This window comes from Stigmatopora nigra, chromosome 1, assembly GCF_051989575.1.
Source record: "Stigmatopora nigra isolate UIUO_SnigA chromosome 1, RoL_Snig_1.1, whole genome shotgun sequence".
NCBI lineage: Eukaryota > Metazoa > Chordata > Actinopteri > Syngnathiformes > Syngnathidae > Stigmatopora > Stigmatopora nigra.
This window is the reverse complement of record NC_135508.1, coordinates 7,859,154-7,871,774: the sequence shown is the minus strand read 5'-3', so window position 1 is coordinate 7,871,774 and position 12,621 is coordinate 7,859,154. Positions and strand designations below refer to the sequence as shown.

Genomic DNA, 12,621 nt, shown 5'->3' with positions numbered 1-12,621 from the left:
GTGCCTGGGTGGGTTTTGTCGTGGTACTTCAGCTTCTTCTCGCATCCCAAAAACATGTGTGCGAGAGTGATTGCACACTCTAAATTTTCTGTGGGGGTAATTGTGTTTTTTTTTTTTAAGATTTCTGTCATTATAATACCCCATGCAATTGGATGTCAAACAGTTATACACCATCTCCTGAACGTACTAAGTTGGAATAAGCTCCAGTGTGAGAATGAATGGTTGTCCGTCTCCTTGCGCACTGCGATTGGCTGGCCACTCATTCAGGCTATCACCCACCTGGTGCCTGTGGTTGGCTGGGATAGGCTCCAGCACCACCCGTGACCCTTGTGAGGATAAGCGCTATGGAATATGAATGAATAACTAAATGCTATAGAGGTGATTCTTGTTTTCTGGTTTATGAGGCCCACCTAAACATCTAATTTACTGAAGAAGTAATAACAGAAAACTTGCACAATTATAATGGTCCACTTATAATCCATAGTGTTGTTATTTACATTTTACTAGCAAATGATATAACTCACAAACCATACAGTCAAAACAGTCAAAGCAGTTGTAATTTCTTTTTTGAATGAACGTAAATCCAACAGGACTCATTGTGATGTTCTGACCCTAATTTTGCCAGTTGGTAAGCTCTAATTTTGGATTCATTCAACCGCTACATGTAAATGTTAAAAAAGAAAATAATTACATGCTATTTGAGAAAACAGAGATGTTGACTTTCTCAGTCAGCACACTTTGAATGCTTGTTGCAAAAGTAGAAGAGCAAACAAAAAGCAAGTAAAAGCATGCAAATATACTCACATAAAGCTGAGAGAAGGGGGTGTCGTAGAAGTAGAAGGGTTTGGGCAGATATAAAACTTTGGACGTTTCATCGTCTCCTTCTTCCAAAAGTGAATCTCCACTTGTTGTGCCATAGGGGAACATTTGGGCCCTGTGGATGGCTGCAACCATACATATACTGCAGCTCAGGCCCAGAAGATAGACAGGCAACATTTGCCCCCTCTCCATTGTAAAGGGCCAAAGAAGAAGCTTTAACAAGGAGACAGCTGGACTCACAGGGAGGAAAGGAAAGAGGAAGAACTCCCCAACTCCTCTCAGCAGAGGCGCTAATACTTGGGAGAGGGGGGAGGAGTTAAGGAGATGCTGGGGGGTGTTGGGGGGGGGGGTAGTGGGTGGTTCAGCGGTGGAGTCAACATCTGTCTTGGATTAAGACAAATCAAACAGAACATTTTTAATCCAGATGTAACTTTATCTGTTTCACAACAATGAAAGCCGTGAATATTATTTACACCCTTGGATGTGATTAACAATGTAATACACGCATAGTTGGACATGGGTCATATTCATCAAGCAGTGCTTGTCTTCTCTTTATATGAATAAATGTTAAATACAATATTTAGACTTGGGGGGATATATTTATGACATCTAAAAGAAGCTTTTTACAATAGCGTCAATTAAGATAGGGATTAATTCATTACGCGACCAGACCTTTACCTCAAAATACTTGTGACTAGGGACACTCATATCTCGTTGTATGTTTTCTTTAGAAGCCTCTCCCTGATATGCAGCAGTATAATAGACAGTGAAAACAAAGACAAGTTGCGTGGGTTTTCTGCGGGTACTCCGTTTTCCTACCACACTCCAAAACATGAAAGATAGACTGATTGGACACTCTAAATTGCTCTTGGGTATGCCAGTGAGCGTGAATGGTTGTCTCCTCACGCCCTGCGATTGGCTTGCCATCAATTTAAGGTGTCCCCCGCTTCGTGCACATAGTCAGCTGGGATAAGCTCCAGCACCCCCACGACCTTTGTGAGGATAAGCAGTTCAGAAAAAAATGTATTAACTTGTTAAAGTCATTTTCTATTGCAAAATGGTCACTAACAACTTTAGTTCAAATCAATATAAAACTTCAATTGTTTAAACAAAAAAAAAACAGAGTGTTCATTTTTAAAAGTTTTAAATAGGTTTACACACTAACAATAGCATTTCACAAGCCATATTGTTTGTTTATAAGCCACAAGAAAATAACAGCAAGTCCTGAGCCTAATACCAAAAACGCTTACTTGTATTTGTTTGTATAATAGCCATAGAGTACTATTATTGAAACTCCAAGATCACTCAAACATATTTCTTAGGCCTCAAGAAAAATTGAATTAACAACAAAGCATAATACTTTTATATCAAACAGCACTTTCATTTAACAAAGTACATATTGCATCTCTAACCTTGTACTGTTCTTGTACTTATTGATTTAATCGTAAAATACAAGAAAACCCCAAAGCCCACAATATCAATTAGTTAAATTTACAAGGCGGTTTATGCCACGGGTTGCAGAAGATGCCAACCGCAAGCCACAGTTTGATTGCCCCTGTGTAAATTTACTAAAGGTTTTAAAAAAAGTAGACTGAACTCGGCAAAATACTCCATTTCAGTAGAACAGATACTTACTAGAGTAGAAGCAATGATTGTTAAGTAAAACTTCAACATTGGCTTTAGTGTGCTTAAAGTTTCATTATTATAACGAACATTATAATTAACGTGCAATGGGTCAGAGTTCAAGCTACTAGAAGTTTGACCCTATTAAACTATGTATATGGTAGGAATGGCATGGAACGCAAATCTGAAAGACTTAGTGTGGGATGTCATCTAGTGGCTCTAAACGTACAATGCATTATCACATCACCATGAACTACTGTAGCAGTGGTCCACCATTTCTTTTTACACCAATTACTCCACCAACTACCAAAAAATAAACTCATTCATTCATTTTCCAAAACAGAATGTTCTAGAAAACTTACAATTTGAAAATACCTCAAATTTGACAGAGATTTTCTCACTTACCACTGGAAGGAGCTCATGTTCTACTAGTGTTATTGAACAAGATTTTGAGGCGGTACTGTACTTTTACTACTGCGCCACCAGTATAGTTCTTTCATTTTGACATAGTTTAAAACTAAGTGAATAGAATACGAATTTTCCACAGTAAATATTTTTTCCACTAGTAGTAGTGAGGGTATTCGTTAAACTCCATTATCTAAAGGAAAAGGTAAAACATATAAAAAAAAACATTTTAATAAATCACACTCAAACTCAGGCAATGAAAAAAATGTTCAGATTATGTAATGTAGGCAAGGTAAAATAAATGCTTTTGCCTACATTATAAGTGTAATTAGGTGAATAGACTAAACTTTGTAGTAGTAATTGTACTTTGTAGTTACTCATTCTGACAGCAATAAATATATGCCTGTGTCAACGTCAGCTTTTATGTGCGGAAATGGATACCCACAAAAAAATCCAATAAATTCATTAATAATTTAAGATGGGTCCATTAGTGGGCACATGGAAACAAATGCACCGAAAGGACACCTTTCTGTCACATTGGTCACAGTCCTTTTAGTAAGTTCTGGGAAGATCAATTCCATCATATTTTCCTAAAAATCACTTCCTCGATTTGAATCACATGACTGAAAGCAGAATAAGCCATGACTGCAGAGTGATATAAAAAAAAAAATTGGCACTTGTAAATGCTTAAAGCACATGCCAAGATCCTAACACAACAAAAGGTGTTTAGTAGGTAGAGTAGTAAGACTTGTGTTTTAAATACAGGCAACAGTGCAGAGATTATGCAGGATTAATTGGAAACAACAGCATGTGTGAACTACATTAACAGATTTCTACAGTTTGATTCATATTTTAGTTAAGTTGCAGTTACAATGCTGAATGGTAAAATAAAGACAAACTGTTTTCCTTTTGTGTAAACATCAACCATTTATAGGTTCAATTAAAAGACTATAATACCCAGACGTAATGTCATATGCAGACACTAAAAGTAGGGAGTGTATCAAGGGCATGTTATATTACATAAAGCATGCAATATTGTGTTTGTGTTGATGTTATCAATATGCATCTCTGTTTTTTCTGGTTTTAGACTCAAACCTCTCATATGATTTTTATTTTTAAATTTTACCAATGCAAAGTCCTGAAAATTGAATGAGGTTGGAATTTTGACGTCTTCAGCTTTGAGATTTTTTTAGCCGTATCAATTAATTTCCTTATTTGCTGTTGTCCAACTAATATTTCAAAGCTTTATTTGAATGCTTATCATAACAATACTGTAAAAATCATGATATGACAAGAATATGAAAAAATGATTGACAGAAGACAGATCTTATCATGTGTCATTCAGTAAGTGATGTCACTTTTGGTCCAAAGTTAATACTATTGCTCATGTCTCTGGTTTAGGACAGGTGATGAGATTCACTGTAAACAATAATGAATGTTCATGACATGTGACAAGAGTGTTATGATCAGCATTCAAATAAAGTGTTGCCAAACAGTGTGGAAAAATTGCTGTCGAGCAAGATGTTTTTGCATTACTGCACTTCAACAGCGGCTTAAAAATATTTATGGCCTATCATTATGCACCAACGTTAATTAATTCATTTTCCATTCCGCTTATCGTCACAAGGGTCGAGCAGGGAGTGCCTATTCCACCCAATTTTGGGCAATTGGCGCGGGATACCCCCTCAATTCAATGCCAATCGCCAAATCCATTCAGTAAATAAATGCTGTAACGTGTAAACCAATACACACTTTTCAGGATAACATTCTTGAAATAGAATTTGTCCTCGACAAACGGCAGGACAAAAGAAATCACCGAATTTCTGATGCAAAGGCTACTAAAACAATACGACATTGCTGAAAAAACCCGAAGCTGCTACAGAAAATACTTTTTCATTCTCCAAAGCATCTGATAATCAAGCTGTTGTTGATGTTGATTTCCACTGCAGTCTTAAAACTCTATTTGTTTTTTCATTAAAGCCTACTCAAGAATTTTGGTGTTTTTATCAGTAGTGATATTGCAGCAGGCCTTCAAGAACAGATAATACTTATTTAGAATTGAGGTTAATTGGGGGAGTTTATGACAATGATAAAAAAGTATATACTGCATGTGTCTACAAAATTTGCAAACCTAGCCGCCTCGTGGCTCAATTCCCGCTGGTGGCGGTATGATTGGGAGTGCCTCCTACGACTAACTGGTGACCAGTCTAGGGTGTAGTCTGCCTTTCGCCTGAGGACAGCTGGGTTAGGCTCCAGCATCCCCCGCAACCCTTTCGAGGATGGACGGTATATGAATAAAATGACTTTGCAAACCTAATCAGTCTTGATGTCTGAATCATCTCTCAGACAAAGTAGAGAAAATTAGGTGTGGTGCGAATTTTGAAAACCACAAACTTTCCATTTTGTGTTAACTGCCCAAATAACCAACTGCATAACTTTTGAAGTGTCATGTGCAAGCATGCAACATCATAATTTACAGGCTGTATTTTTTTTACAGCTATTAAAAACATATGAATGGTCAAAAGTCCTGCTGGTGTTTACACTTGATTGTTGATTTTCCTCTTTCGATTAGCTTATACTTAAGTGAACATGACACATCAACCAAATCTGCTATCAAATGACATTCAGATGGACCACATTATAATTTTGGCATATTAACTCCCACATCACTGAAATAAAGGGAAATGATCAACAACCTTCCTATTGTGGATCAGTTTTAACTTTAAATAAGAGAATAACATTTGTTGTCCTGTGCCTTTTGTTGTCATACTTGCTATGAATGGACCACCGTAAACTAAACATTAAGCTTCACAATAATAAATAGATAGCCACGAAACCCTGAAAAAATGTGACAACCAACCCCATTCTCCCCTATCTCTGTGGTACACTCAATTGAATATGTGCTTGAAAATAACTGTAAATGCTTTTGTTTATCTTTTACAAAAGATCATTTTGGTTGTTGATTTTGGCAAGATGGTCAGATGAAAGACTTAAAAATAGTTTTTTTTTTTGGTCGTTTTGTTGTTTCCCCAAACTGTTTGCCTCTTTCTAGATGTACAGTGAATAGCGAAGACAATGATGTGGTTTTACTTACTTTAGAAAGTGTGCAGCATTTACAGCATTTGCAGCATTTAAAGCAGTGGGTGTGGACAAAAACCGCATGACGCCACCGCACCTCTCACACTCGCCCAGCCGCGTCTCTTCTTCATTAATGTCAGTCAGCTCCTTCTCCCTTCCTCTTTATCTCCACGCACATCATGACATAGAGGAGCAGATCTGCGGGAAAGGTGATAACTTGTTATTTATTGTTTTGCAGTTAAACTTGCTATTTATTTTTTGCTGTTATTTGGATGTTGTGTCGGGTGTACACGCTGCCGCTTACTTTCTCTCTCGTTCTCACTTGACGCGACTTGGGGTCAAAAAACAGCAATTTTTTAACAGTCACCCCCTGACAACAACTGTCTTTCGCAATTAGTACGAGTCAGCGTTCGACATTTGTTGTTTTTTACAGCCCTCTCCTCCCATACCGATCAGCACATAGTTGCGCACAATAGAAGAGCGCTGTTCAATTGGACAGCAGTTGGATTTTACGCGTGTTTTAACTAGTAAATTAAGTAAGATGCCTTCTTGTTTCATGATATACATTTCGGAACTACTAACCAGTGATTTCATAATCATAAAAAATGGCTTTTAAATGGGAGGGAAACATTCTAAATACATTAAAATAAATGAAGGGTTGAAATAGTATTCATGACTGTACACATGCCCTTTGGGAGTTATGTATATAAATCTTTTTTATGACTACTTATTTATCTATGCACTCTATGGTGAAGCTGTAAAACTCATTGTACTTGTATAATGACAATAAACACATTTAATGTAATATTTAGCATATAAATCAATAAAATAGTTCAATTCATTTCAATTGTTATTATCAAACTCGCCATTATCTAATAGTTCTATATGCAATTCCTAATGGGAATCAATATGTATTATCTATAAACAGCTAATGAATACAGCAAGAGCTGTATATCATATATTAAAACTCGCTATGTAGAAGAATCTACTAATTTAATAATTTATCTTATGTGGGACTTGTCCTCTTGAACTACAAAATGATATTAATGCAATTTAATACGTGGGGCCAGGACTGCAGTATAGAACTGAAAGTGAACCTTTATGTATTTTTTATAGCTTGGTTCCTTAAAGTGGCAGACAGCTTTTAAAGGGCAGATTGGTGTCCAAGAACTTTTAACAAGGGGAAAATAGCAATTTTACGGTTTATAAATGTGGGTTTAGGGGCAAGCCTGCACTAAAATTGAAACAATAAAGGTAAAGGAGTCAATAGGTACAAGATATAAAAAATGTATGAGTTTCTTTTTAAATGAATACCATGCTGTCTAAATATTGGAAAGTATTTTGCAATGTATTACATTGATTTGAATTGTTGGAGCAAAATTTGTCGAGTAATTAAACATATTGTGATATGAAATTTGCACACTCAAAATACTTTTAAACCTTGTCTCATTAGAAGTGGTTTAATAATACAACATTTAAACGGTTTTAACAAGCAGAAATGGCATGAGCATCATGTGCATTTTGCATTTTTAATGAATTCACACATCTGCCACTCTAGTAATTTAATACTATTCAGTCATTCAATATGGCCTTTCAAGACCTTTACCGAGCACAGAACCCTTCAAAAGCCTTATAACTATAGAGGACATCTATTTAAAAGTGCAATTAACCTTTTGATTTCATTGATTTATTAGAATTTAGAATAACATTTTTTTCAATTGGCTCATTCTCATGAGATTTGTGGGGGTGCTGGAGCCTATCCCATACAACAGGGGTAGGGGACCTATGGGTCGGGAGCCACATGTGGCTCTTTTGATGGGTGCATCTGGCTCTTTGCTAACCTGTGAGCTAAAATATGGAAATCGCTGGTGACAGAACTGAGATACAACATCTAGAACTGCTTTAATCTTCATTTTTTTGCAGTAGACTCTTCTCGAATGCATCCTCTCATGGATTGGCAACAGCATAAAAATCTTTTTAAAAATATCCTTTTCTTCCACTTAAAAGTGGTGAAATTACAAAAAATTGAAAAGGCACTCGTTTACATGTATGTATTTTGACTTTTAAATTTGTTGTATGGCTCACAAGAAATAACAATGGAAAATATGTATTGTTTGTGGCTCTCTTCGTCAAAAAGGTTCCCGACCCCTGCCGTACAACAACAGGCATTAGGCGGAGTACACCCTGAATTGGTTTCCATCTAATCCCATGGCAGAATGTAGCTTCATTTTGTGAATTAAGAAATTGGATCCTTTCACTTTAACCTTTCAAAACCATCAGTAAAGACCATGAAAAAGAAGTGCTAAAACAAGTTCTACCTCCTTGATTAACATGAAGTCCGCAAACCTCCTTCTATTTGCAACCTTAGATATGAGTGACCTCCGCCAAATGCCTATTGAATAGAAGCAATTCTTTACATTCCCTTCAAATCTTTTTATCATACATTCTCTTCAAATCTTATATCAGAGCTAACTCAAGTTTTTACTTGCTCTGACAAAGTCGTAGATCATAATATCATATTTGCATTTCCAACAGGATGGCAGCTAACAAAGACTTGGTGAAATGATTTTGTCACCATTTTGCAAAGGCATAGACATATTTCCGGATAAGCTCGGCCCGCTTTCAAAGCGCGATGGACCCCTGCCACAGCAAACACCACATCGATTCCAGGACGAGCCCTACGATCAGCGCCATCATGTTTGCCGCAGGCCTACTGGGCAACGTGGTCGCCCTTGTGATCCTGGAAATCAGACGGCGGCGAGATCTGAAAGTAGCCGACTGCCGCCGCCGAGCAATTTTCCAGATCCTCATCACTTCGCTTGTGGTCACCGACTTGGGGGGAACGTGCTTGGTCAGTCCACTTGTACAACTATCGTACTCTCGCAACATCACTTTGGAGGGAATGTCACCTAAAACCCATGGGGTGTGTGCTTACTTTGGATTCAGCATGACCTTCTTCAGTTTGACCACCATGTCACTTCTCCTAACAATGGCTCTAGAGAGGTGTTTGGCTATCGGCTATCCCTATCTCTACACTCGCCATGTCACCCATAAATTGGCCTATATTGCAATTCCAGTGATATTTGTAGTCGCTATTTTATTCTGTCTCCTCCCTTTTGTGGGATTTGGAAAATATGTACAATATTGCCCAGGCACATGGTGCTTCATTGACATGAACCCAGAGCAGATAAAGGACGCCGTTTATGCCAACCTGTATGCCACTGTGATGTTATTGCTGGTGCTGACCATAGTGGCATGCAACGCCTTTGTGGTCTACCAGTTGCTGCGCATGTACCAGCGGCGGAGAAGGAACGGAGGCTCCTTTATGGCAAGCACACGTTCAAAAAGTGAGCGGAGGCCTCTTTCTATAGCAGAAGAGGTGGAACATCTCATTCTATTGGTCTTCATGACGACCATCTTCATCATCTGCACGTTGCCGCTCGTGGTAAGTGCTCGGGAACCCAAGATTTGTTATAAATTCTGTTGGATTTGTTTGACTCTGATTTTGCATATTCACAATCTATTTCAGCTTAACACAATTCGGGTGGCTTTATATGAAATAATTGTTAGAGCAGAGTTCTACCGTATTGGAAATTTATTTTAGAGTAAAGTTCTACCATATTTGCACATAATCTGCCTCGCATATAAGCTAAACCCTTAAAATTTCCTTAAAATCGTAGAATTTTACAATTTCTCGCGTATAAGCTGCCCCCTGATTCATAAATTTCACATCCATATTCATGATTTTAACAGGGAGTACAAATGTGTTACTTTGAAGGGAAAATCTTAAGAAAAATTATTGCACGTGGTATTTCTGAGATACTGTATCAATCAAAAGCACATTATTAGGGTCAATATCATAAGGATGCTAGTACTTCATCCAGTAATATTATATATATGTATATATATATATGTATGTGTGTGTATATTTATATATATGTATGTGTATATATATATACACATACACACACACACACATATATATATATATATACATACATATATGTATTTTTTTTCTTTTTTTTTTCTTTTTCGGGGTCTATATATAAATAGACAAAAATGCTCACAACAGGCATACACTGAAATCTGACACGTGGCTATTTGGTTATAAATAGCAACAGCTGAATACACAGATTGGGAGTACCGTTCATCCATAGTTTCCCATTTTACACTTAATTTTGGGTCGGGGTACACAGATTTTTATGTACCATCATGATTTCTGTTTTCAACTTTAATACTGACCAGCATTTTAATTTTTGTATCATTTCAGGTTCGCGTGTACATGAATTCAGTGGTTGATGACCGCTTTGAATCACACCCCCAGGACCTGATTGCCCTTCGTTTTATCTCCGTCAACTCTATCATTGACCCTTGGGTCTTCATCTTCCTTTCTCCTGGTGTGCTGCACTTTTTCTGGGCCTCCATTTGCAGATGCCGCGCAAGAACATTGAAATCTTATTCGTTTAAACCAACTCAGGCCGAAGAGCCTCAGACATCTGTAGAGCTAGCGGGCACAAAATTAGAATACGCCGAGTCTCTTACAGCTCAAGAAAATGTATGACTAGATATTTTAAGACTATTTTTAAATTAAGTTGACATGTTTTTTTTAAGTTATTTATTTCAGTTCGCAACAGGGCACATGGTTGAATCTCCTTTCTAATCACATGTGGAACAGAGGTTTTTTCTTTATCTTTTTTGGAGCGTTCCAGCTTTATCAGCTGTTTGCAGTTCCCACATATCCGTTGTAAATGCCGTTTTCATCATACTTGTAGTTCAGATACTCAATATTGATGCATGTTTGTGTATTCTTCAGTCATGCTTTGTGTTTTCGGTACTTCCATTGAGTGGTATGAAAAGGTTTGGGCACCCTTGATCATTTTAAAGTTTTTCCTTTAGACATAATTGGTTGTATAAGCCATTTTGTCTTGGCCTGCCACTGTAAGTCTTCATTTGAAATGTTACTTTAGTCTTCAATTTCCTCACTATATTCCACATAGTTAAAACTGACAGCATACCCTCTGAACTTTTGTATCCTTCCTAACAACCATGGTGTTAAACAATTTTAGTTTTTAGCTTTTTGTTCGTCATGGTAATGACATTTTCTTACCTGCCAAATGTTTCTGTATTTTTCTGCTATTTTACACATTTAACTAAGATTCCTGAACAATTAAATCTCAAGGATAGTCTTGAAAATGTTCAAGGGTGCCTAAACTATTTCATACTACGGTAATGTGTCTAAAATCTATGAGTCCAAAGTCTGTGTGAGAGAAAAATAAAACTATTGAAACCAAGTGCTTCAGAATACTACGTTTTGGGTGCTGCCTATTTGCAGATTTTACATTGGTTATTCACTTTAAAACCTGCCTACTTGCCTTTTTGTGCCTAGGCCAATGTGATTGAAGTATTATTAAGGTGGTTCTCATGGTATTTGATGGCAATTCACATTTTATCGGCAGTTTGCAGTCCATGAATGCATTTTATACACAAAGCAAAATTAAGTGGGATTTTTCAAATGTTTGTTGCTACTCGCGTTTTAGGTCAATTAGCCCAAATTCCCCGAATTTATTTAGGTGTATATACCTGCGTGATTTTTTATGTTTTGTACTAGTTTATTAGTTGTACTTTGCGTGTGCTAGCTAACACTGTTGCTGAGCGTCATGAAAATGTACTATTGAACTATGGATATAGTTTATGTGTCATATGTACATACATGAATTTGTACATGTTAGATGTTTACCATTTATGATCCTCTGTTTTTAAGTACTTGTGTGTATCTTATGGCACCTATATACACAGTTACAAACACCTTTTATGTCCGTCTCTATGTACTTCACTGTAATCTCCATAAAATGTGAACGATGCACTCTGTCATACCAACTCTTAATCCTTCAATACTGTGTCAGATGTACCCACAAGTTTGGAGTTTAACAATATACTCTGTTATACTTTCCAGGCTACTGACTAAAATGCTTGTGGGCTGCGCTTTTGAAAGCAGTATGAATGTATGTGTACAATTACTCAAATGGTATTTTGTTTTTTACTATGGTTTTTCATTGAAGAATATTGCAGGATATGGCGCTCTGTATATTCAGTCTTAACTGCTTGTTTTGTTAACGTTTCAGAAAGGATCAGATGGAATCAGGAAATGTCCCACTGCAACCACCAATGTTTATTATTGCTATTTTTACCATTTTCTTCTTTTTATTGGAATTGAACTCGTCTGAAAATAACATGGTGACTAGAAATATTTGATTGTTATAATTCAAAGAGGCTGTTGTTGTCTTGAACATGTGGTGTGAGAAAATCACATTTCACAGTAAATACTTGAAAACAATGCTATGTACGTACATTTTGATGTATAGATGAAATTGATCTTGTTGAAATATCATCCAGTAAATATTTGTTTCAACTTACTTTTTTGTTGATTACTGACTCTGATGAACTCAAATCAATTCCGTATTGTAAAATTCCAGCTAAAGCGCCAACACAATTACTTCACAAAGAAAAGGAAAACATTTTACAGTCTACAGCTTCACATTTCAATTCTGACTTGTAGTCCAACACTGAAATAACTATTTGTTTTTCTTTGACATTTATCTGAGGATGGATCTTATTTCTCATTGCAAAGCCTAACATGCTTTCTTCTCCCTATCCTTCCCTCCTTCATCTTCTACAGCCATTAGCCTTCAAAGTGAG

The 12,621-nt window shown here is 36.8% G+C and overlaps 3 protein-coding genes across 12 annotated transcripts in view; 1 reads left to right on the top strand and 2 right to left on the bottom strand.

The window, feature by feature from the left end:
* nid2a (nidogen 2a (osteonidogen)) overlaps positions 1 to 6,084 on the bottom strand; it is a 39,844-nt gene extending 33,760 nt beyond the window's left edge. For 7 of the 10 annotated variants that reach the window (XM_077713303.1, XM_077713344.1, XM_077713336.1 and 4 more), the window contains exon 1: positions 805 to 1,095. In XM_077713303.1, coding sequence (XP_077569429.1) covers positions 805 to 1,011 — 207 coding nt within the window. In that variant the 5' untranslated portion in view covers positions 1,012 to 1,095. Of the gene's footprint in view, positions 1 to 804; positions 1,102 to 5,941 lie in introns of those variants that run through there. The other 3 variants (XM_077713354.1, XR_013325868.1, XM_077713365.1) reach the window with 3 other exon arrangements.
* txndc16 (thioredoxin domain containing 16) overlaps positions 5,985 to 12,621 on the bottom strand; it is a 21,815-nt gene continuing 15,178 nt past the window's right edge. The window contains exon 21 of the mRNA XM_077713413.1: positions 5,985 to 6,123. The gene's annotated coding sequence lies outside the window, so the exon portion shown is untranslated. The remainder of the gene's footprint in view (positions 6,124 to 12,621) is intronic.
* On the top strand, positions 6,003 to 12,278 carry ptger2a (prostaglandin E receptor 2a (subtype EP2)). Its single transcript, XM_077713517.1, has 3 exons — positions 6,003 to 6,134; positions 8,461 to 9,370; positions 10,196 to 12,278. Exons 2-3 carry the CDS (start codon positions 8,558 to 8,560, stop codon positions 10,484 to 10,486), a joined length of 1,104 nt encoding a protein of 367 aa, XP_077569643.1. The 5' UTR covers positions 6,003 to 6,134; positions 8,461 to 8,557; the 3' UTR covers positions 10,487 to 12,278.

Coding starts and splice junctions, on each gene's coding strand:
- ptger2a (XM_077713517.1), top strand. CDS start 8,558: ATGGACCCCTGCCACAGCAAACACCACATCGATTCCAGGACGAGCCCT. Junction 9,371..10,195: donor TCTGCACGTTGCCGCTCGTG/GTAAGTGCTCGG, acceptor GTATCATTTCAG/GTTCGCGTGTACATGAATTC.